This window comes from Panthera pardus, unplaced genomic scaffold (assembly GCF_024362965.1).
Source record: "Panthera pardus isolate Hobbes unplaced genomic scaffold, ASM2436296v1 HiC_scaffold_11, whole genome shotgun sequence".
Classification (NCBI taxonomy): domain Eukaryota; kingdom Metazoa; phylum Chordata; class Mammalia; order Carnivora; family Felidae; genus Panthera; species Panthera pardus.
The window spans coordinates 6,168,212-6,194,714 of record NW_026526666.1 but is presented as its reverse complement, the minus strand read 5'-3'; the positions used below and the strand labels follow the sequence as shown (position 1 = coordinate 6,194,714).

Here is a 26,503-nt window from a genome sequence, read left to right as displayed (position 1 = left end):
AGTGAGGCCTAAGGCTTGAAAAATAAAGCTACAGGGTTTCTATAGTCAGGCTGTTTCACAGTTTTCTCTCATTTTTGATTCCCTTTTAAAGAAATGAACTGAAAACCGTAGACTGTGAATTTGAGGTACTCAATATCTTCATTGGGAAGGGAAAAGACATCTCAAACTCAACCTTTCCCCAAATGAACCAATCTTCCTCTCTTAGCTGATGGCAAGTCTATACTTCAGTTGATCAGCCCAAATGCCCTGAAGTTATCCTTGACCACTCTGATTTTCTCACACTCCACTTCGCATCTGTTGGGAAATCCAAATGATTTTTTAAAGCACATATTTAAAACATATTCAAAATCTAATCATTTCTCATTTGCTTCACTGTTCTCTTCCTGGTCTAAGCCACCATCGCCCCTTGCTGGGATGACTGCAGTAGCCCCCCATCTGGTCTCCCTGTACCTACCCTTAACCCCCTATAGTCTATTCTCAACACAGAACAGAGAGATGTTTTTCACTCTAAAGTCAGATCATGTCTCTCTCAGTTCAGAACCTTTCGATGCGTCTGCCTTTCAAACAAAACCTAGAGTTCTTGCTATTTATTCATGATGAGGGAACACAGACTCATACACAGCCCAATCAGTATTCAAATGAGATGACAAAATAAAGAATATTTCAGCATGCAATGACTCAGGAATTCCCCAGCCAGATACTTTCTGAAAGAATTAGTCACAAATGTACTCCAGCTGCATTGAAAAAATAAATCCAAGAAAGAAGACAGTATGGTATATAAATAAAAGGGCTGAGGAAGAAAAAAGTACAATTTGTAATTAAATGTAAATAATTATTTGTGCTACTTGTCTGTGATTAAAAATATTACTTAACAGTTGGAAATAAAATTTCTAGACAATTTCAAAATGGCGATTTCTTGGGAGTAAGTAAAAATATGTTAAAAATTTTAACATCTGTGGAATGATATTCATACTCATTAGTTCCAATTACGATATAAAAATATTTAAATATGTGATTTAAAAGGATAACCTCTATAGGGATATTAATAGAATATATAACTTTAAAAACATCACACACTAAGAATGAACTAAGAAAATTCAATCTAAGGATGAAAAGGGATTAATCCTAAAGTAGAAATATGCATGTAAAATTAAATGGTAAGAATGAGGCCAAACATATCACTTATAAAAATAGAAGTGAATAGATTAATTCTTCAAAATATAAAGTTTTAAAATATTGTTATTAATTATTAAATTAATTATAAAAATCTTTCAAAGACAGAGGATCTCAGAGTAGCTGGAAAAATCCAAGGTAACACTGAAAAGACATGTATCTACAAATCAAAATGACGCAGAAAAATAAAAGGGTGGCAGATGGCTGGCTAGAAAGCCAGAGAAAGTCCAGCTTCTTGATGACTTAGGTGAGTAGCTGAACTACTCCTGAGATACTGCCCAATTCTAAATTTGTCACTACAGAAGAAAAAGAATTCCCTTATTAGGTTAGCCACTGTAGTCCGTTTTCTATTAACATAGTGAGACACAATTCCTAGTTGACATGTAAAATTATTGAGAAAGTCCTATCAGTAAATTTCTGTATAAGAGACTATCCAACAATATTAATATCAAACATGGTAAAATTCAAGGTGAAAAGCATTAAGGGGAACACAGAGAGACATTTGCTCATATTGATAAAAGTTACAATGCATTAAGAAGGATGCTTCTGAAATACAGATTCAAAAATAAGTTTAGACATGCACACATATACACACAATACATGCAAAACTAACAGGAGAAATAGACAAAACTATAATCATAAAGACAGACGCTAATACATCTCTCTCAGGAATGGGCATTTATTGTGAGACGACCGTTTAATTTCATTCCGAAAGACATCCAAAATCCAAATGTCATGCATGAATGTGTAGAACAAAAGTCACCAAAAGTGACTGAAGAAGAAACAGAAATCCTGGATAAGAGATTAACTTTAGAAGAACTGCAAAGCTTGTAGATCATCTGTTCCTCATCCTTTCCCAATATTGTCTCTTCCATTGGGCTCTGCCATCCAGCCCGTAGGGAGCCACTACCTCTAAATAGTTTTCCATGTGAAGCATTCCTACCCTTCCTCAAATAATGTGCTATATTATGTAAGCTACTGTATATGTGAGCAAAGGATTAGCACACGACCTGTTTTCTCAGTTATTCTGTAAGCCCATTCTCTGTGTCTTTCTGTATCCCTTTAAACTTAAACAACGCTGTACAAATAAATAAATAAATACTGGATATACATTAACCGGCATTGAAAAAATAATGAGATGTTCTCATAATTACTGAGAGGACAGAGCAAAGCTTTAAGATCATCAAGAAATAATTAAGGAGCTTGGCAGAAAAAAAAAATCACTGATTCCTAGAGGTCTCAGTTTGCTGAGCACCTGACCGCTGTGTTGATATGTCACTCAGTTGCCCTACTTTGGAGTCTTCCCCAGATCAAGTGGAGTTATCCAAAACCAGCATGAAGAATGTCATGTTTTATAGTTTCTACTTGGAATCTTTCAGAGGCAGTTTTATTAGGGTCTAAATAAATCAAATGTAAGGTAATGAAATCCCCACTAGACTTAATGGCTCCAGGAATGATGTCTGTCTTGTTTATTTGGTATAGTTTTAATGCTTATTACAGTGCCTGGTACACCTCAAACATGCAACTTGATAAACTAAATTGAAGGTTTAGTGTTTGGCTTGAAGCACTTACCTTAGGCTAAGGAACTGAAAGCTAATTAACCAAGTAACTAACAAGCTAACTAAAATAAGATAATAATTAACTAAACTGTCCAAGGTGGTTACCTGAATCCAACATTGGAGTGAAGAGCAATATTCCAATATTCACAATGCAGACGTTGACTATTCATTGGATTATGAAAGACTAAAAGTAGAGAGTTGTCTTGCGTATGGTAGTAAGAATCAATCCACCTGTATTGCTGCCTGGCTTCTTGAAGAACCTGAAATCAAAATAATTACATTGTTATGTCTTTTTTTCCATGAGAAGCATCTCCTGCTAAGGTATGTCTCTGCCCCCTTACCCTCATCCCTTTATTTCCACACTTGGTCTCACTGTTAGTGAGAACATCAGTGGTAGAATTTGGGGGGAACATTTCAGCAACTCTTACAGAAAATAAAATACTAGCCTCCAGGCATAGAGGCATTTGCTCAAGTGTTTTTTATTCAGGCTTGGAGATAATAATTAAGTCAAGCAGTTATTTAACGTTTTCCATGTCTTCATATAGATCATCTCATTTTCTCGTCATTAAAAACCCCGGATAAAAAGGAACAATTATTTTTCCTATTTTGAAATATTAAAATCCTCATTTTTTCAGTGTAAACTGGGGCTGAGAAAGGATGAGAGGTTTGTCTAAGAAGATAGAGTTCGTAAGTCCTGGTGCCAGGACACCAGTCTCTGTGTCATCATTTTTGCACTCCAAAGAGTGCTCTCCACCACACCATGCTGTAGTACAGAGGAACAAGGTGCATGGTCTTTCTCATACATACTGTTTGCACGTGACTTCTAACCTTGGCCTTTTCCAAAACATTCCACCCTCAGCATGCACTGCAATCTCAGCTACTGACAGAGGGGCACAGAGGGCAGGGCACACTTTGTCCTGCTTCTATTTCACTGCCAATCAATATAAGGAAACATGTCCACAGGGAAATAAATTACACAGCTGTGGATTGTTGTTTTTGTTTTCGTTTTCAACATCAATCTCATGCAGGAACTTTCAGTTCTCTGCTGGTGGGTGATCTGAAGGCATGGAATTGCATATTATGTTAGGAAAGGACTGTTTTACTTTTGCTTTCAATTTTACACTGGTAGCATTACCAAAATAATACATTTACTTCCCGAATCTAGTCCCCTGTATGAGTGTCTTTATGGAGCGGTATTGAAACTATTACATCTGTTCCCCGAGAGGCAATACCAGAGACACACATGTGGTGAATATTTTTGCATTAATTTTGTTGTTGTTGTTACATAGGGTACTATTCATTACTTTACTTTTTGGAGATGCAAATTCCTTTTAGACTTTAAACCCCCAAACAAAACATGTTCATTTCTGATGAACATGTATCCTTCTTTCCATTAGAGAGCTCTGTAAAATTTGTTTTCATGTTTACTTTGGCTGCTAGAATTTATAGCACTAAGTTTCTCAGAGCTATGGCTGCTCTCAATCAATGTTTGATAAGTTTTCAAATAGTATCTTTCCTCTCCATTTTTTTTACTATTTGGGTTTTCCCTATTATCCTATATTAATATTGTGGTGCCATGAACTTTAGTTAAATTTTTTTTATTAAAAATAAACACATATTTATTGAAGCATTATTTACAGTAGCCAAGATATGGAGGCAACCCAACTGTCCAACCACAGAAGATGGATAATGAAGATGTAAAATAGATAGATAGATAGATAGATAATGAAACCTTGCCATTTGCAACAACATGGATGGATCTGGGGAGATAGATAATGAAACCTTGCCATTTACAACAACATGGATGGATCTGGAGGGTGCAATGCTAAGTGAAATAAGTCCTTCAGAGAAAGAAAAACACTATATTATTTCACTCATATGTGGAATTCAAGAAACAAAACAAAGGAAAAAGAGACAAACAAAAAACCAGACTCCTAAATGCAGAGAACAAACTGGTGACTGCCCAGAGGGGAGGTGGGTAGGGAATGGGTGAAATAGAGAAATGGGATTAAAAGTACACTTAGTGGGATGAGCATTGAGAAATGTAGAGACTAGTTGAATCATTATATTTTACACCTGAGACTAATATAACACTGTGTTATTTATAGTTCAGTTAAAAAATAAACACCTACTATGTGCCAGGTACTGTGTAGGTTCTTGGGGAAAAAAATGAACAAGATAGATGAGATTTTCCTTTAAAATTTAATAAAGATTTTTACAGATCATCCTGGATTCAGGGAGGTGTCCTAAGCAGATGAAATTGATGGGAGTATCTGATTCATAGAATGGACTGGACGAGAGCAGAAGCAGGTTAATGATTAGGAGGATGTTGCAGGAGAAGAGGAGGGTGGCTGTAGCAACAGTGGAGGTGGTGAAGAGCTTGAAGATATATTTTGAGGTACATCCTTCAAAATCTGACAATGGATTAGACATGAGGGATGCAGTCAAGCTGAGATAAGTGAGAACTCTTAGCCTTCTGGCTTGAAGGTGACATTTTCTGAGATGGATGAGGAGAGAAACATGCTCACGTGGGAAAATTATGAGCTTTGTGTGGGACCCTGAAGTTGAGATGCCCGTCATAAATTCAAGTGGAATTTGGAGTTAGGTATCCTAGTATGGAACTAAGAAATAATTTGGAAGATAAAATTGTAGCAGTCATTAGCATTAGGTCATAGATAATAGATGAAATCGTCACAAGGATGTTTGCAGAAGAGAGAAGAAGGTTCAGGGCTCAGACTCAAGCCATTTCGATATGTAGACATTAGGTCAACAAAAGTCCAAACAGAGCACTGAGGAGAAGTACAGTTTGGCACCTTGGAAACCAAGAGTGGGCAGTGTTTCACAGTAAAGTGATCAGCTCTGCGATGCTGTTAAAAGACCAAGGAAGATGAAGCAAGATAATTGTCCATTAGATGTGCCAGGACAGTGATTCATAAAGGGGTGAGGCCTTTATCGAAAGGGGTGAGAGCCAAATCGAAAAAAAGCCAAAGCCTGAAATGAACTTCCATTTTAAAGATGAGAGATTAAACCCATGTACTTCTTGACACCTCATTAAAAGAACAGTAAAATTACTGGGTTTTAGTACCACAAAGCTGAATGTCACAGGAGAGGAGACAAAGGCAACAACAGTTGAGAAGCTGGAAAGCAGAAGGATAGGGGTAACTGCTGGTAGAAAGAAAATCAAATTCTAAGATTAATTTTACGAGAGGCCAGAAGTAACCTTGTGCAGAAGTGCAGAAAGGCTCAAGAAAGTACCAGAGCACTGCCCCACTCTGAGACTGGGGTCAAGGAGACAGTGAAAATAGGAAGATTAGAGTATTTTTAAGAAGCCGTTAGGGCCTCCGGAAGCCCTCGACGATTCTGAGCAACTAGGCGTCTGCCCATCTCCCACCTCAGCGGACAAAGGGAGGATTATGACCTATAGAAATGACCCCGTGGATTCTAAGTAGAGGGATTCCAGACACTGCTAAGGGGAAGATGTGCTACAGAAAAAATGAGAATTGCTTAAAAGCATAAATTGATGTCCAAGAAATAGAAGGTGACCCACATGTATAATTCTACATTTAATAGTAGCCGTAGTTTACAAGTAGAAAGAAACAGATAAGATTACTTTTTAAAATATATTTTATTTGGGGCGCCTGCGTGGCTCAGTCAGTTAAGCATCCAACTCTTGGTCTTGGCTCAGGTCATGAGCCCTGTGTCAGGTTCTGCGCCGACAGTGGGGAGCCTGCTTAGGCTTCTGTCTCTTCCTCTCTCTGCCCCTCCCCCACTCACTCTCTGTCCATCTCTTTCTCTCAAAATAAATAAAAACCTAAACAAATATATATTTTATTTAACTCAATATGTCAAAAAATTATCATTTCAATATGTAATGAATATAAAAATTGTTAATGGGATATATCACCTTTTTCATATTAAGTTTTTGAAATTTGGTATATATACTTAAACCAAATATATAGTATACGTGTAGTAACATATATAATAATAAGTAATATATACTATATTATTTAAGTAATATATACTATAGTATATAAGTAATATGTACTATAGTATATAACTAATATATACTATAGTATATAAGTAATATATATATATACTATATACTACATATATAATACATAATAGTATAATAGTATAATATATATATTACTTATATAGTAAGTATTATAATACTATATACATATATATTAGAAGTAATGTATATACTATACATAAGTATATAAGTATTATTTATGTACTATAGTATATACTACAGCAAACATACAGAACGTCTCAATTTGGACAAAGTGCATTTCAGGTAGTCAGAAGCTACCTGTGAGTAGTGGTTACCATATTGAACAATGCATATCTAGAGACTGGATGGTAAGAAGTGTAACTGCCTTTCCCCCACCACTCAGCTTCCAAAACCCTGACAGGTAAGTATGTCTTTCAGTTAGGAGATTAGGGGTTTTCTCCCCTGGAGAATTTAAATGGCTTAAGGGTACAGACTAATATACCAACACTGATGGGTATCCCAAGGAAACTACCCAGCCAAGTCACCCAAAATGAAGTCCATTTATTGACAACTCCCTCCTTCCCTGACCTCATGTAGTACCTCCTATGATATTTTTAGTGTCTCATTATTAACATGAAGAAAAAGGCAAATATCACAAGGTATTACTCTCTGAAATGAAAAATAAAGACCAAAAAACAAAAGTAAAAATAAACTTGAGAGAAAAAGAAAAAAATTTGAGGAAAAAGACACAATCTAGGGATAAAACACTAAGACTTCAAAGGACTTTAATATCCTCAGAGAGATAAGATATGGTATCAGGTAAGACAAATAAGATGCTATATAAAAAAGTAATTTGTAATTATAAATAGAACTTTAGGAAATTAAAAATCATGATAACAGAAATAGAAGCCTCAGTAGAAAAACCAAATGAAAGCTGAGCCATATCTCCAGGAAAAAAAAAAAGACAAGTATTGGAAATTAGGAAAGAAAAGGTAAGGAAATTGGAAGTTCAGTCCAGAAAGTTCAGCACCAGAATAACAGAAAGAAGAAACAAAAAAAAAACAGTAGGGAGAAGGTTATCAAAGAAATGATTACAGAACATTTGTTTCCTAGAATATAAAGACAGGAGTCTCTGGATTGTTCTGGGCTTACCACTATGATACTTGGAAATAAAACCACACCAAGGCACATCAACAGGAAACCAACAACACTGGAGCAAACAGAAGATCTTAAAATCTCCCAGACAGAAGGAAAAAAACGGCTCAAACAACTAATCAGGAATCAGAATTTCCTTGTTGCTTTTCCTCAAGGACAACCCAAGAAGCTAGAAGACAATTGAGGAATGCCTTCAAAATGTTGAGGGAAAATGCTTTCTGACTGAGTATTTTATGTAAAGCCAAACTGTCACTCAAACGTAAGGGTAGAATTAAGAGGGTTGCACACATCCAATGCCCCCCCCCCAATTTACCTGCCATGAATTTTAATTCAGAAAGCAATTAGAAGTGATAGTCCCCTACAAAAAGGGAGTAACTCAGGAAAGAAGATGACACGTGATTCAGGAACCCAGTGTCTGGTTGGAAAGAGAGGCCAAGGATGTGACCCAGATGATAAGAAAGGAAGCTCCCAGGGCCACAGCTGTGAAGTAGGCCTAGAGGGCAAGCGGGAGTTCAGAGCATATGGGAGAGAGGTGGCTTAGATGATAAAATTGATCGAGTGCCTGTGTGGTTTAATGTATTGAGAGGAGATTTCACTCTTTGGTGGAGAGTTTGGGGATGAGTAATATAAATGCATAGTAAACTACACAAAGGAAAAAACATGGGAAAACAAACACCAAGGAAAACAAAAATAGTATCAAGAAAGAAAATGTAATAGTTCAGCTATGAATAAAATTTATAAAAATGAAATAAACTAAATATTCAATATTGAGCTACACAAAAATGATGATATAGTTAACAGTGTTAGAGAATGGGAAGAAGGGAGTATATGAGTGAGTGTGTACGTGTGTGTGTGTATGTGTGTGTGTGTTCACATGCACATGCATACGCTTGATGGGGGTTGGTAGCTATTTCCTCAAGAGAGAATCAGTTGATGGTGATGCCCAACCAAAAGTAAAACTAAACAAAATATACTCATTATTAGAGGTAACTGAGTTAAGTAACACAAGAAACCTGTAAATGCCTTGAAGATTTTTACCTCTGAGAATTTGGGCATGGGGGTAGGAGGGAGTTGCTATTTTTCATAAGACTCTTTATAGAGCTTTCTGGGTTTAAAACTGTGTAGAGGTAGGGGCTCCTGGGTGGCACAGTTGGTTAAATGCCTGACTCTTGATCTCGGCTCAGTTCATGATCTCCGGTTCATGAGATCGAGCCCTGCAGCAGGCTCTTTGCTGACAGCGCAGAGCCTGCTTGGGATTCTCTCTCTCTCTCTCTCTGCCCCTTCCCACCCTTGCACGCATGAGCTCTCTCTCAAATAAATAAACATTTTTAAAAATGTGTGGATCTAAAACTTTGATGTCAGTAGTTAAAAAGATAAAAACAAAAGCAAGTACAGGTTTTTGCATAAAATGTATACACAGAAAATGTAGGGTTACTTGTTATTTTGCATGAGCACAAGTTCTGTGGCCAGATTTCTTGGGTTCATATCTTGCTTCTCTCACTTGCCAGCCATGTGACCTTGGGCAAAAGTTACTCTTGGTCAAGATGTCTCAATTTTCTATTATTTACATAGGTTTCTACTTCAAAGGACTGTTGTAAGGATTAAATGAACAAATAATACTTACTAATCATTGCTAGCAAAATGGTAAGTGCTCAATAAACACTAGCTATCACAGGTTCTATTGACCTGTAAACTGCATCAGAAAATACTTTGAAATGTAGCGAAAACTTTGTAGAACTGATAGGCAATATGGGAAAAATAAGATTGTTTTCCCATAATGCCTTACTTTTGTTCTTAGAAAATATGTGCAGCAGTCATGTCTATTTCCTTTCTTCTTCAAGATTTTATAAAAACATCCCTTTGGGTGGAGATTCCCTGGGCGTGCATAGCTCGATCTGGGAATACATTCATTTTAAAGCTGAAGTAAATGGGAATATTGATCAGAAGTAGATCTGAGAGAGTGACCTAGAAGCAAACTATTCTAAATCATACCATGACTCCCCAGACCTGTCCAACCGTCTCCTGGAGACTCACGGTCCATTAATACCTGAAGCAGAACTTTCGGTTTAAAATGTTCACTGTAACTCCAGTCCATTAAACTGCGTTGTTGCGTTTTCTTTATGTCCTCCAGGTCTGCTTCCACAGTCATCTTCTTGGGTTTCTAAAAAACCATAGGAGTACAATTTCAGCTTTAATTTGTTCAAGTCCAAATGGAGCCCTCTTGGACTCCATCGACTAACCAGCATGCACTCCATTTTAATTGGGGAAATCTGCATATGTATAAATCCATATGGCAACATTTTAGGAGAGCTGCTGCCAGAAAGAGTATGCCTTTGAGTTTTTTTTTTTTTTATGGGCAACATAATCTAAATATTTTTATTGTTAGGTTATACTCTTCTGAGTCCTGTTAGCAATTATAGGCAGGTTTTCTGAACTCACTTCAAGACAGCATTAGTTCTACATGGCTGTATGGTCAGCAGGTGTTTGTGAGGTTGCCAAGCCACACTGTCTAGAGAGGAGCATGGAGCTTGGAAGTTTTGCTTAAGCCGCTAGTGAAATTAACTCCTTTCTCTCCAGTTGGAGCTGGTCTGAGGATGTCCGAGTAATCCCCTTCCTTATCCTGCTAAGCATCTCCTTTGTGTGTGTGTGTGTGTGTGTGTGTGTGTGTGTGTGTGTGTTTCTTACTCTGGGTCACAGTTTTCTCAGATCATCTTACTTGTATCTAAACTTATAGGAAAACAATTCCTTACCTTTTCAAGAGGATCAGCCTTTGTGACTGCTTCATCTTTGATCTCATTGTTCGTGGTCTGTTCTGTAAATCAAAGACACCAACATCCAGTTGTGTTTGGGCTTTGTTCTTGCCTTTGTCAGTGCTGTGCCTTTTTGTTGCCCATATGATCTATGTTTCTGTGCTGAAAAGGTAATTCCTGAAAGGCATGTTTCATGCCTCCAAAAAGGTGTTTGTGTCAATAATTCTAAATCAGTGTCTACCTAGAAAAGTTATACTAAACACTTGGAAAAGAACCCAGCTTCCTCTATGATACATTCCTAAATCATATCAGATAATTATGCCTTCAGGCTATCTCCCTCACTTCTAAAAATGTACCTTTACCTTTATGAGTTGCAAATATTCCCTGATTAAACTACAGCTCTTGTGATTCTGAATCTCTCATATAGAAATGGATAAGCTATATAGCACATTCCCAGTTTGACCAAAGAAGTGGAGTGGGTGATGAATCTTGGGGTAATGTATTTGCGATGCCGCTGAATAACTGAGCCAACATGGCTTTTTACCAACCTTAGAACAACAGCAAATTAATCCCTGCATAGTCATATATAAAATGGTCCCACCTTCACTCTCCAAACACATCCCTTCCACTCGCATTTTGCTCCTTCCTCTCCAGGCTCTCCAGCTTGCTGGCTGTGTCTTAAAGTTTTCACACTTGCCTTTCATTCTGTCTTGCTTTGCTTTTAGATAATCACTTGGTTCAAACCCTTATTTCATTCATATTGTTACTCCCATGTCATCTCTTCCAGGGCTTTTCTGCCTTTCACCCTGTTGTATTTTTAATCATGGCATTTACTAGCGTCTGATAATATTTACTTGTGTCTATCTCTCCATCTTGGATGTGAATTCCTGGAGAATAAGACCTTGCTCTTATTTTCTGTAACTGTACCCCGAGTGCCCAGCACATGGTGGGACTTCAGTACGGTTCGTTTTGATTGAATGAGGAAAATCTATATCATATACTAAAACTGGAAATGTATCTAAAGCCATACAGAGAGAGAAGAACTGTGGAAGAAACCCAAAACAAAAGCTTATTTTAGGGTAAGCATACGACTCAGCTTCATTCTGTGGCAAAGAGAACTGTATCTACACCTCTAGCGGGAGTAGTTAATCATGTCTACCAAGGATAGACCAATGTTTTTCTTTCTTTTAGGAGCATAGCTACTTACATTTTTGCTACTAGTTTCATCTTGCCTTGGGCTGGTGAAGGTGATGGCATGAGTGTCCCATTTTGATTTAGGGGACAACTATGAAGTCAATTCAGTTCAGTATTTATATAAATACATCTACTCAAGAGAAAACTCGGGCCAACTATAACTCTAAATAGACCATGATGTCCCTTGTGTCCCTAAAGCAATTGATATGAAATCTGTGGAATAAAAATTATTCTATTCTGTGGTCTGCCAGATTTCCGGGAGATTTGATATTCCCTCCTGTGTCTAAGGATCCAGCGGAAAAAGTCTCCAGTTTAGAAAATATGTTTTAAAAAATTGTGCATCAGTTATTTTGTCAAAGGAAAGAACATTCTAAAACCAGTCTGAACTCTTTATTTAATAGTAGAGTAAAAATCATTTTTTCCTTTCTTTCTGATTCTGCCTTCAACCCCATAATCCTTTGACAGTGTGATTCAGTAGCTTTTGACACATCTGGAAATGGATGCTTTCTCATCCCTTTGAAAAACAGCTTTCCTAATCTGTTTTACTTTAGAGATAACAAGATCCCTCTGCAAAGCAGTTACTTTATTAAAAAAACACCCAACAAGCATAGAGGGCACATCTAAACCCATAGCCTCATGGTTATCAACTCTCAGGTTTTTCATAAATATCCAATAGGCCCTGTCAAGTTCAAAAACAGTCTCAGATGGAAATCCAGTGTTTGGTTAAGAAAAGCACAAATATTCAGTCCTTCACATCCAGCAACAGGTTTTTATATGTATCTGATGCTAAGATGGTTTTGCAGGAAATACGTGAACAATTTCTGCTTTGTTTCAAATGATTTCAAGTGGCTGCTTTAGAAGTACGATTCAGAGTCGGGGGGCACGCAAGACCAACAACAAGTTCCCTTAGACACAGCAGCCATCATGGGGCACCAAAGCTCAGCCACCCTCCCCTGTCTAACTGTAACAGTTCCTTGATGAGGGTCAATACACATCCTATAGGATCCTTTACAGGTTGTGGGGGTTCAGCTCTCAAGGATTGCTCCGTCTCTAGGACATTATAGCATTTTTAGCCCCGAAGATTTAGAGTTGCTCAAATCATCTACTTTCCACCAGGATTTGGAATGCTAATTTACATGGTCTGACCACCAGGTGGCAAAAGTTGCCTGAAGAAAACTATACCCCAGTTGCTCTTCTAAAGAAAAGAACAAAACACAAAGGAAAAAACCTCAGGCCTTATATCTCTCCTGGCTTATTCTGGATCCATATTAACACAAAGTGACTTCTTTGTCATACATTTACATTCCCACAGGATGCACTAATGCCATAACATCCCAGATTAACTTATTTGGCTTAATTATTTTTGTGAGCTAGGCTAATACGTAAGGGCACTTAGAACAGAGAAATAGGAAATCAACCCTTTTGGGAAGTAAGACCCAACGGTAATAAAATCGAGTTAAGTATCAGCATAAAGAAGAGACCATGAGTGTGGCTAAGCCCATAGACAAGAAATTTCTGGAACTGAGGAAGCCACAAGACACAGCACTGGTTTGGAGTTAGCTCTCTGTTGGAATCCTGACTTCCTACTTGTATGTAGTTGAACAAGTTACTTAACCCCTCTGGTCTTCAACTTCTTGTCTTTAGAATTGGGATAATAGTATCTTACTCATAGACTTGAAGTTTATATTGAATACTCGTTAATATATGTAAAATGTCTTAGCATAGTGCTTGGAATATAGCAGGGCATTACTAAATAAATGTTATATCCTTCTCTCCTCTGTCCCCCTCACCCTCACTTATCTGCTCTACTAATCAGCAATCAGATTTTCCCTAATTCTACTCTATCAATGACTTCCTCTTTTACCCTCATCTAAGTAAATGAAAATGGCAAGATGACTATTCGGTCAATACTGACTTGGGGCTCCTGGCAGGCTCAGTCAGTTAATTGTCCCGCTCTTGATTTCTGCTCAGGTCATGATCTCATGGTTTTTGAGATTGAGCCCCATGTTGGGCTCTGTGCTGACAGCATAGAGCCTGCTTGGGATTCTCTCTCTCCCTCCCTCTTTGCCTCTTTCCTGCCTGCGATCTCTCTCTCTTTCTCACAAAATAAATAAATGTTTAAAAAAATACTGACTTCACATCTGTTCTCTTATGGCACTGATGACTTACTTTTGTTTAATGCTTTTTAAAATTATGAGTTATAACACATACAGAGAAGTACATAGAACAGAAATGCTATCGTGAATCATGATAAAGTTCCAGCACTGAAGACATTTTATGTGTGTCCTTTTATAACCATGACCTCCTTGTTAAACTATCGTATTAATCCTGATTTTTTTGTGTGGATCATTTTGGGTTTTCTACATACACAATATTTACAAATAGTAATAGTTTTGTTTCTTCCTTTTCAAATCTTACATTTTCGTCTCTTTTTTTACCTTACTGAGTTGGCTAGCATCTCCAATGTAATACTGAATACAAGTGTTTATAGTATACACCTTCCTGGTGTCAAGGGAAATCTTTCAACATTTTATCTTGATATATAATGTTTGTTGTAGCAATTTAAGAATAAACTTTACAAGGTAGAAAATTTTTCCTTCTATTGCTAGTTTGCTAAGTTTTTTTTTATGAATTTCTAGAGTTTTAAGTGCTTTTTCTGCATCGATTGAGAATGATTATATAATTTTTCTCATTAGTGTGTTAATTGATAAATTATTTTGATTTTTACAATGTATGTTTTTTCTCTATTCCTGTTATAAAAACAACTTGCTTGTGATGTATTAGTATCATTTTGTATATTGCTAGATCAGCTTACGTATGTTTTATTCAGGATTTTTGCATCTACGTTCATGAATCTGTTTGATGTATAATTTTCTTTTGTAGTACTATTGTTGACAGTTTGATTTTAAGGCTTATGCTAGCTTCCTAAAATGAGAAGGGAAGGATACACTGTTTTTATTTCTGGGAATAATTTTTCAGGTCAAAATTATTTCTTTTTTGAGTGGTATCACTAGTAAATAAGAATATTTGCGTTGGGTGTGTCCTTTTGGGGAGGATTTTTATATTTTTATTTATTTATTTTATCTATTTATTTTTATTTGAGAGAGATAAAGAGAGCACAAACTGGGGGGGGGGGGGAAGGGGCAGAGAGAGAGAGAAAATCTTAAGTAGGTTCCATGCTCAGCATGAAGCCCAATGTGGGGTCCAAACCCATGACCCTGGGATAATGACCTGAGCTGAAATCAAGAGTTGGACACTCAACTGACTAAGCCACCCAGGCACCCTGGAGGATTTTTAATTATTGATTTAATTTATTTAAACAATTACAACACTATTTCTTCTTGAGTCACTGTTGGTAAGATATACTTTTCTAGTCATTTGCTCATTTCATTCTTATGTTTAGTGGAATAAAGTTGCTCATATCCTCTTATTATCTTTTACATTTCTGTAGGATTAGAAAAAAAGTCTGTTTCTTTATTCCTATTGATTTTTATTCCTGTTATTATTATTTATGCTTACTTTCTATGTGATCAGCCTTTTCTAAAAAAATAATTTATCAATTTTAAAAGTCTTTTCAAAGAACCACACTGTTATATTATTTGTTCTTCCTTGTTACATCTATATTTTATATCTTAATAATTTACTCATTTTATTTTCTTCCTTTTACTTTATTTGGATTTATTTTGTTCATCTTTATCTAACAACTTGAGGCTGATGTTTGGCTAATTAATTTTTAGCTTTCTTTTTAAAAATGTATTCATTTAAAGCTGTGAACTTCTCTCTGAGTATCCCTTGCTTTAGCTGCATTATAGAAATCTTAATATTCAGTATTTCCATTACTATTCAACTTGAAATATTTCTTAATTTCTATTGTGACTTTTTCACTGAGTGAGGTGTTTTGCAGAAGTATATTTCTTAACTTGGAAATTTTAGGTATTTTCCCATTATTTTTTTTTTGTAACTAATGTCCACCATAATTTCACTGTGGTATGAGAATATACTCTGTAGTTTTGATCCTGTGAAAATTTGCTGATACTTGTTCTATGGCCCAGCATACAGTTAATATTTTTAAGATAAGCATACCTGTGACCTTTAAGAAGCTATAGTATTATGGAAACTTAATACAGACGTATGAATAATTGTAATAAGTAGTAGGAAATGATCATTAATGCTATAAAGGGAGCACAGATTAACTGTGACCACAGGAATGCTAAGGGAGCCATTTCTAGCTGGACACATCTAACAAGGCTTCATGGCGGTGCCACTGAAACCTAATTGTAATAAAAAAGAAAGCTCTAGGCGAAGGGTATTGTGGAGGAAAGACACAGATTGAAAACAGCAGGCTGTGTAGAGGAAATAGAGCCTAATTCTGTTTGGCCAGAGCATGGGATAAGTAAGCAAAAGGGAAAAAGTGGAAAAGATTTTGGAAAAGTAATTTGGTATGACTGGAGACGCATGGTACAGCAGGCCAAAGAATTGGGTTCTATTAGTAGGGAGCCATTGAAGGTTGTAAGCAGGAAACTAACAGCTGTATTTTAAGTGATTAATCTGACAGCTATGTATAAGATAGCTCAGTAAATTTAGCCTAATAGTCTCCTATGCTTCTATACTTCCTAATATAACATTTATGATGCTATATTCTAATTTTTTTAATGTGTTTTTTTTTGTGTTTTGTTTTGTTTTGTTTTGTTTTGAGAGAGAGAAAGACAGAGCATGAGCAGGGGAGAAGCAGAGACCAAGGGAGACACAGAATCTGAAGCAGGCTCCAGGCTCTGAGCTGTCAGCACAGAGCCTGATGTGGGGGGTCGAACTCATGAACTGTGAGATCATGACCTGAACCCATGACCTGAGCCAAAGTCGGATGCTTAACTGACTGAGCCACCCAGGTGCCCCTATGATGCTATATTTTAGAATAAGAGTCATTACCTGAGCTATAAGGAGGAGAGAAAGGGAATCAGTGTTCTTCACTGAGCATTGATTTTGTACCAAGCTCTGTAGTAGGCAGTTCACTATCTTATTGCAGGTAGTTTTAAAATAATTTTTCATATAATCACAATAACCCTATGAAATACTAATGAGGAAAGTTTAATTACGTTCACCTCACTATATTTACTCAGGTAAGAGTGCACTAACAGGCTTTAGGATATTTTAAAAACAAGGGTTGAAATAACAAGGACTCACTCAGTAGCAAAGTTTAATTAACCAAATACCTTAGATGTTAAATAGTTTTTCAATTGAAACAGGGGGGCATTTAAATTTAGATAATGTTTCTTTTTTAAATTTTAAATTTATTTACTTAAATTCAAGTTCGTTAACATACAGTGTAGTATTGGTTTTCAGAAGTAAAATCCAATGATTCATCACTTATAGGTAACACCCAAGGCTCATCCCAACATGTGCCCTCCTTAGTGCCTATCACCCATTTAGCCCATCCCCCCACCCAATACCCCTCCAGCAACCGCCAGTTTGTTCTCTGTATTTAAGTGTCTCTTATGGTTTGCCCGCCTCTTTGTTTTAATCTCTTTTTTCCTTCCCTTCACCTACATTCATCTGTTGTGTTTCTTAAATTCCACATATGAGTGATAATGTTTCTTGAATCATTTTTTGGATTAATACATTCTATAACAGTGTCTACACACACACACAGACACACACACACACACACACACGATTACTCACCTGACAGCGCAGACTGGCGCTGAGTCCTCAAGCTGGTCTGCTCTGACAGCTCTATATTTTCATAGTCTAAGGGTTCCTTACTGTTTGGGTCAGACTGCTTCATTTTGTTAGAACCAGACCGACTAGGATCTGAAGGTTCTTTACTGACCTCATCCTCTTGCACCATCATTGACCAATTCTGATCCACAAATAAAATTCTGTCTTTGGCTTCAGTATCTAGTCAGTTTAAAGAGACTCCATTAGACACAATGCTAGAAAAATCAACAATCATAAAACGGAAGAATGCTTTTGGTTCCCTCCACGCACTGTACCTGTTTGGTGTTTGGCCTCTTGGGTATTCATTTTCATGATGTATTTCTGCCTTATCTGTTTAGCAAATCTGGCAGGGTTGTCCCACGGTATGTTGAACATCTCAGAATCTGTTCCATACATCATCTCAGAAGGCATTAGTATGCCTTCTTCATTAACCTCAGAGAGTTTCAGGCTCTCAAAAGTAAACACTTTGAAGGCTCGTTCTACTTCATTCCAGCTCAAGACTTCTGTAAGAAAGCAAGAACTATATGCTGCTAGGAATGCTCTTATTACCACATGGTACAGGGCTGACAGAGGGGCGCCCAGAGGGTCTGTCCACCGCAATGACAAGGCAGTCATATCATGATGGGTGTTGACCTGACTTTAAACATGGGCTCCACAGTTCTGCAACAAATGTCAATAGTGCCTAATAATAAGAAAGCTGCACAATCAAGGTATAATCTATCAGGATAATGTTCACAAACTGCTTCATAGCTTAATCAGTATTAGGTGTATTAGTATTAATTCACATGGATTCTCCAGGGTACCATATTGATTGAATATGTTTAAAACTTATGATTTGTAAGCAAAAGCACCTTTGCCACTGTTATAATTTGAAACAAACTACTCACTTGTGTCTAACATACACTGTTATATTCAGTAGGTTTTACTGACCCTTAGGGCTCAGAAAAGGCCTCTTTTCAGCCACTTGAACTGGTGGGTGAAAATAATAATTGCACTTCAAAGGTTATCAGCTTTCAATTGGCCCTATCCATTTGTGCTTTTTTAAAAATTTTTTTCCTTAATGTTTTTATTTATTTTTGAGACAGAAAGAGACAGAGCATGAGCAGGGAAGGGGCAGAGAGAGAGGTAGACACAGAACTGGAAGCAGGCTCCAGGCTCTGAGCCATCAGTACAGAGCCCGATGCAAGGCTTGAACTCACAGACTGTGAGATCATGACCTGAGCCGAGGTTGGACGCTCAACCGACTGAGCCACCCAGGTGCCCCTCCATTTGTGCTTTTATACTCTTACAGTATTTATCTCATCCATCCACTTACTCACTTGCTCACTCGTTTTGTTTTCTATGTATTAGGCTTTGTCATAGATGCCTCAGATTCAAAGAAAAGATTTGGTTCTTGCACTTTAGAAGTTCAAACTAGAGGGGTATGAGGTAGGTATTAGCAAATAATCATGGGATGCAATGAGGAAAAGTAAAATGATAGTGGCAGATCAATGATTCTGGGGTAACCTCTGCTTTTTCTCCAATAGAACTAAGGGCATGTGTTTTTGGAAAAATCATGAGGAAATTCAGAAGAGAAACAGGGAAGGGGGAAAAGTTACAGAACTAAGGAAGGTTTGCTCATTCATTTTGCAAATATCTTTTGAGCACATATTAGTGGGCAAGGAATATAGTAAAAGCTGTGGCCACAGCAGTAAACTAAGCAGTGAACTCCCGGTCTTATGGAGTATCCATTTTGGTGACTGGAAACAGGGTAAACAGAGAAGTGTATACCATATCAGAGATGATAAGAAGGATAAAGCCAGGTGAGGGGATAAAAAGTGACAGCAATTGGGGAGGGGCTTTATATATATATATATATATATATATATATATGGTAGAGAAGTGGGAGAGCAAGTTCTGTGAATATCTATCTGGGAGAAAAAGTGATAGATGCAGGAGAAAGAGTAAGTGCAAAGATCCTGAGGCAGTGGGGTGACCAACATGTTCAAGGAATCACAGTGAGGCCAACACAGATAGAATGGAGTGGAACAGTGAGAGCTTGACAGGTGATGAGCTCAAAATATGGATGGCAGAAGAGTCTAGATTGTACTTTGAGTGACACGGGTGGCCACTAGAGAATTTTGAGTTAAAGAGGCACATGGTCTGACTAACATTTTAGAAGGATGATTCCAGTTATTGCATGAAGCAAAGGCTAGGTAAAAAGGTGAAAGGCTGTAGACCAACTGGAAAACTATTGAAATAGCCCAAGCGAGAGGCGATGGTGGACTGGGCTAGCATCACTGAGGGATGCAGTGGGATTTGTTGTGGGGCATAAGAAAAAAAGAGGAATCAGAAATGACTTGCAAGGTTGTGGAAGAAAATAGTTGCCATTTACTGAAATAAAGAAGACTGTGAAGGGAGACATATTGGGGAGTCAAGAGTTCGGTTTTGGATCTGGTAAGTATGAAGTGCTGAAGGAGGGAAGAGAAGAGGAGAAGCAAGGGTTTGGGATGAAACCCATAAGTGGGATGTGTGTGAAGTTGCAATGGTTGCCACAGACGCAAGAATTCTACGCTGCCATGTAGGATGAGGTAGAGAGAGAATGGACTCATACCACAGGCAGAAGAGGAGGTGAGGTGTGGCAGCACACAGGCAAAGGACAGATGTTCTCAGGAACATCAGGAAGAGAGTGGTTATGTCAACAACGGTCTCCACATGCCCAGGCCAGCAGGGTATCCCCTGCTTTTCCATGAGGAGACAGCCTGACAGTATTGAAAAGATTTTGGTTTTTTTCTCTGTTATTAGGCTTACTTAAAAGTTAAAGAAGAAATCGAGATGAAAATATTTCATGATTTGCTTAAGGGGAGAAACTGAGGTGCTTTTGCTCTTCTCTGGGTCAAATGCTTTCTTGTCCAATAAAGGTGTCTATGCCATTTCATATTCCTTTTTCTTTTTTTTTTTTTTTTTAATATTTTTTAATGTTTATTTAGTTTTGAGAGAGACAGAGACAGAATGTGAGTGGGTTGGGGCAGAGGGAGAGGGAGACACAGAATCCGAAGCAGGCTCCAGGCTCCGAGCTGTCAGCACAGAGCCCGACGCGGGGTTCGAACTCACAGGCTGTGAGATCATGACCTGAGCCGAAGTCGGACACTCAACCGACTGAGCCATCCAGGAGCCCCTCATATTCCTTCTTATAAGTAGGAATCTATCTGCAGATTGCCTCAAGTGGAAATAAAGATTTTTAAGGAAATGATTGTATCTCAAATCTCAGTGAACTCTGCCATGAGAAGCTGATTTTAGATTCTCCAAATTACCTCCAAGAGCATAAAATGGCCCCTCCCCTTGCGAGAGGAGGTGAACCTGAATGGACACACTCTCAGCACCACACCGCCAGGGGGCTCCCTACTCAGTGCTTTAACCTCAGATAGAGATCACCATGTCTTCTCCAATGATGCCAAGGAGGGGGACACAGGGTGGCCAGCGGGGAGAAGGAAGAAAGGAGCAGATTATTCTTGTCATGGAAACATGATGGAAAGAAAACCCAGTGTATCAAATTGAAGAATGTTATGCATCACAGCTATCACGCTATCGCTAATGACATTATCCAAGGTAAGAAAATCAAAATACCCACCTCAGTCTCTGAAAGGTCTTTAAGTAATCAAAATACTTTTTGCAAATAGGGGTGTAATCTTAAGAAGCACATATGACCATAAATGAATGAGTTTAAGCTAAGACAAAGAACGTACTCACCATTTGTACAGAAGTGCATGAGCTCATGAATTGTAGCTAGACGCTTAGTGCTGTTCCATGGCGGGGGCAGAGGGAATTTAAGGAATTCCCACAGTGGCAACTTGGACTGCATCTCCTGCTCAATTTGAACTGGGTCAAAATTCCTTTGGTCCTGATGAAAAAGCGCAACATGACAGAAGACATTAGAGTAAGCTGTCAAGTGCCTTATGCATATGGAGAAGGCAAAACCTGATACCTTCGCTCTCATTATTTGGGAACAGGGGAAATCAATGGTAATTGGGGAAGACAAAGTGTTGGTATTTTGCTGAAGGTCAAAAAAGCTCGTTCTCACTTTGCCAGAGGTTCCTGGTGCACAGAAATGATGGATTCTTCACTCGCTGTGACAAACTGCCAAAGTCTCATATATATTCATCTCTCCCTTCTGGGATTCTTCTTTGGCCTTCACTAGTTTTTCACATTAGTGAGATATTTAAAGCCAGTAACTAGAAGGTTTTAATGCGAATTTGGTGTACTCAAATCAATTTTTTAAAACGTTTACGTATTTGAGAGAGAGACAGAATGCAAGTGGGGCAGGGGCAGAGAGAGAGAGAGAGAGAGAGAGAGAGAGAGAATCCCACGCAGGCAGGCTCCGCACTGTCAGTGCAGAGCCTGATGCAGGGCTCAAACTCATGAACTTCGAGATCATGACCTGAGCTGAAGTCAGACACTTAACCAACTAAGCCATCCAGGTGCCCCAGTGTACTCACAATCGATTTAATGGCTAATTGGACCCTTATAATTAGGCAAGTTTTCTTTGCTCCTTTATGTGTCTCTATTTTCAGAGGTCTCACTTTGCAAGCCCTTTGAATGTTACTTTTAATTAGCATTGGTAAAACTAACTGCAATTTCTTCAACTGAATAATTACAAATGGGATTTCTTGCATCCCTTCTCCTCTGGGTAATCCAGTTTTATTACCTTCAGTGCGTACTTCTTGTGGGCATGTGCATCATGATAGTTCAATAGGAGAGGGCCTTTGGGCACTGCTCTGCTTTCATTTTCTTCTTCGGATAAGAATATTTCATGGAGATTCTATTCAAATTGAAATACATCGACTTAAAAAGAGAATCTGTACTTTCTCAAAGCATGCAAACTCTTTGGATATCTCATGCCATCTGACCTTTTGCTCCCTCTCCGTGAGACAGAGAGAGGGCAGGATGGACACAATATGAGCTGCGATTCTGTGGTCCAACCCATCTGTTCTGGGAGGTGGCTGCACCAGACTGGGTGGGACAAGGTCTTCTTCAGTTGCCACAACCTGTTAAAATGAACAGGTGGGAGGATTCGGTTTAATGGTCAGCTCTTTACTGATACGGTAAAAACAAGGCGGTTCCTACCAGTAAAATACAGTGATGACACAAAGTAGCAATGTAACTACCAGTGGTTACCAAAACAAAAGGGAAAGTGTTTATAATGCAGGCACAAAAGTAGATATAATTTTAATGTATGTATTAAAATAGATACCATGAAACGTAAATGGTAAATAGGAAAATTTACTATGGCAGGAGTCAAAATAACCATATAAGAATTTTTTTGTTTCTTAATGATTTGCTCTTTCTCTTAAAGCACTCAAAACTGCTCACATACCCTTTGGGTTCAAGAAGTATTTATTGAGCGCCTATGTTATGTCAAGCACTGTACGGGGCAGCTTCTCAGCCATTATCTCATTTAAGCCCCACAGCAACATTGTGGAGTAGGTATTATCTTCATTTTACAGAGGAAGAGCTAGGGTGAGTGAAGTTAGTGACTGGTGCAAGCCCAAGGCTACTGAGTGGGAAGAACTGGGTTCAAGTCAAGTCCTCATTCCTTCTTCAAGATAATGACGGTGAGATCAGTCAAGGGTAATAGTCTCCTTTATATGGGGAAACTGAGGTCTAGAAAGATTAAATGCCCTGTTCAATTTTACATGGTAAACAAAAGGAGTTGAAATGTAATCAAGGTAGGCACCTAAATTACAACTTTTCTTGTCACCTTAAATCCTGCAATCATCCTCTGTGATTTCACATCCTTTTATACAGTTTCTCTACCTTGGAAATTAAGACATTTGAATTAGACAGTTACTTGTTGTGGGTTCTGTTTTGTGCAATGGAGAATGTTTAGCTGTATCCCTGGCTTGTACCCATTTGATGCCAGTAGCATCCCCTGTAATTGTGATAACCCAAATATCTCCAGACAAATGTCCCCTAGGAGGCAAAATCAGCCGCTGCTGAAAACCACTGCTATAGATGGATAACAAAATAGCCTCATATCCATCACCTTTTGTCAACTCCTTACTTTCAAAAGAGCCACTCACGTCTCCACTTTCTACCTTCGATTGTCTCTTGGACCCGCTCCAATCACAAAAGACCACTCAAAACCATTCTACCTCTGAAATGTCAATCTCTAATATTCTGTCTTGGAAAATTCTATCCCATTCCTCTTATATTTCACCTTTTTGTCATCCCATTATTAAGTATTTTTTCAATCAACATGTATTATGATTGGGTGCCTTCCTGTGTGAGGAATTGAGGTCATCTGCTGGTGCCTGAAATATAGCAGGTGGTTAATACATGTTTCTTGCTTTGGATTGAGTTGAATAAAATAAGAAAGACTAAGATAAATAAAATGATGACACTGCAAGCTCTAGAGGGCTTTTCAGCTTTTACAAATTTATTAATATAATAAAACTACTGGTTTTCCAGAAACATCATGGGGTAATGAAAGGCAACTGTGAGTGTGCTTATCTAAGCAGTCAACATACATAAAATGTATATTGGAGGTAAAGATGATGGAATCTGAGAAGGACTTTAAAATAAACATTTGAATATTCAGAAGGGTATAGGGATATGTTACATCCATGCACTAAGGACAATAACAAGCAGTTGTAAAAAGAAATTGGAGAATTGATAAATTAAAAACATTTACCCTCGAGAAAACACTTCAATAGCAGACTGGACTCCACTGAAGAATGAATTAGTTGGAAGTAAAGCTGGAATTTCCCAAGAAGATAAAATTTATAGAAAATTTAAAAGACAAGGAGGAAAAACCAGAAGTTCCAACATCCATCTAATAAATGGATAAACTAATAGAAAAAATAATATTTGAGGATATATGTATTTATTTATTAAATGTTTTATTTTCTTTTGATGTGGGGAGGGGCAGAGAGGGAGACAGAAAATCCCAAGCAGGATCCATGCCATCGGTGCAGAGCCTGACACAGGGCTCCCTCTCACAATGATCATGACCTGAGCCGAAATCCAGAGTCAGATGCTCAACCAACTCAGCCACCTAGATACCCCGAGGATAGATTTAATTCAGCAAATACATATTCAGTGTCTGCTGTGGGTTAGATGTGGTTATTGTGTGCTGGGCATATGGCGGTGAACAAGATTAGAGTTAGGTCCCTGCTTGCATGGAGCTTATATTCTAGTGAGGGGAGGTAGGTAAGACACAAAGCAGGTAAGTTATTTTAAGAAGAGCAGTTGTTGATAAGAGGATTAAACAAAGTGATGTGGTAACAAGCACTCTGTTGTCAGGGGATTCCTTTAGATCAGGTGGTGGGAGAAAGACTATGGAATGTCATTTCCACTGGGGAGTGAATGACAAGGAATATCCACCCTTTTGCAGACATGAGGGTCAAAAACTTTCTAGGAAGAGGAGTTGGAGTAAAAAGCTAAGGTGGAATTAAATAGTGTATTTGTCGAAAGCCCAGAAAGCCTATGTGGATGATGAGGGGGGTGTGTGGTGGGTGTGGAGGCAGGAGATGAGATGACAGATCAGGCCAGAACCGTGTTTTTAGGGCTTTATGGGCCAGTGTAAGGAATTTTTTATATTATTCAGAATGTAACGGGAAACCAGATTATACTCCTTTAGAGCATTAGTGACAACGATAAAACAAACAAAGCCATACCTGGACATACCTTGTGTTATGAATTATAAAGAGAAAACTCTAATAGCTGCCAGAAAGAAAAAACAGATTACCTACAAAGAAAACGTATCTGATTGACATCAGATTTATAAACAACATTAGAAGAAAGAAGACAAAAAGCGAAGCCATCAAAATACTTTTCCACTCAGATTGACTGGGTTTAAAAGGAATTTCTGACACTGACCACTGGACAAGTTACTTAGCCTTTTTATGCCTCAGTTTCCTTATCTGTAAAATGGGGAACAAAAATAGTTTCTGCTTCATAAGGTTGTTCTAAGGATTAAATGAGTTAATTTATAACAACTCTTTTCAAATACATCTGGAAAACTCACAAGAATTGACCACATATATCAGGTCACACAGGAAGTTCAGGAAATTAAAAAACATTTTTTAAGACGCAGACCATCTTTACGGCCCATAACACAATAAAATTCGGAACTGACAGTAAACAATGGAAAATAAAAGATTTAGAACTGAATAGATTGAAAGCATCAAGATACAGCCAAAGAAATACTCAAAGGAAATGTGTAGCCTTAAGTAAAGCAAAAAGCCTGAAAATAAATGAAATAAGCTTTCAATTCAAATGAAATACAAAATAAAGAAAGTAGAAAGAGGGAAATAATAAAGATAAATGAAGAAATTAATTAAACAAAAAGTAAAATGAAAGTTGGTCAATGAAACAAAATGCTAGTACTTTGAAAAGACCAATACAATAGATATGCCACTGACAACCATGATCAAGAAGACAGAAGAGTAAAATAAATAACATCAGTCATAGAAAAGGAACATAACCAGATGCAAAGGAAACTTTAAAATGTGTGTAAGTGAGCAAAGAACTTTATGTGATATTAAAAACGCAAATAAAATGGGGATGTTTATTAAAAAACACTAATGATCAAAATTGGCCTGAAAAAGAGAAAAACCTGATTAAACCTACAAGTATAAAAGAAATTTTAAAGACAAAGACCATTAACCACCTGTCTACCTCCCTTTCTCATTCATTAAAATAACACTAGACACAGGAGGGAGGGGCCAAGATGGCAGAGCAGCATGGAAGGTTTTTGCTTCTCTCTTCCCTGAACAGAAGCTAGATCTATACCAAATCATCTTGCACAACTAGAAAACTAATCTGAGGACTTACAAAACAATCTGCATAACCTGAACCAGAGAACTATGCACGTATGCAGCGCAGACAGGTGAACTGGGGGAGAGAGAAGCCGCGGAGGGTAAGGAGCTGTTTTTGCTTGTGGAGAGAAGAGCAGACAGGGGGAGAGTATAGGAAAAGCACTC

At 37.8% G+C, this 26,503-nt stretch overlaps 1 protein-coding gene across 1 annotated transcript in view; it reads right to left on the bottom strand.

The window, feature by feature from the left end:
- Positions 1 to 26,503, bottom strand: part of SPAG17 (sperm associated antigen 17) — a 200,298-nt gene that overhangs the window by 110,481 nt on the left and 63,314 nt on the right. Inside the window, exons 12-19 of the mRNA XM_053889321.1 lie at positions 22,427 to 22,564; positions 22,225 to 22,338; positions 21,270 to 21,420; positions 17,816 to 18,043; positions 17,505 to 17,720; positions 10,632 to 10,693; positions 9,929 to 10,042; positions 2,838 to 2,992 (exon numbers count right to left, since the gene is read on the bottom strand). Coding sequence (XP_053745296.1) covers positions 2,838 to 2,992; positions 9,929 to 10,042; positions 10,632 to 10,693; positions 17,505 to 17,720; positions 17,816 to 18,043; positions 21,270 to 21,420; positions 22,225 to 22,338; positions 22,427 to 22,564 — 1,178 coding nt within the window. The remainder of the gene's footprint in view (positions 1 to 2,837; positions 2,993 to 9,928; positions 10,043 to 10,631; positions 10,694 to 17,504; positions 17,721 to 17,815; positions 18,044 to 21,269; positions 21,421 to 22,224; positions 22,339 to 22,426; positions 22,565 to 26,503) is intronic.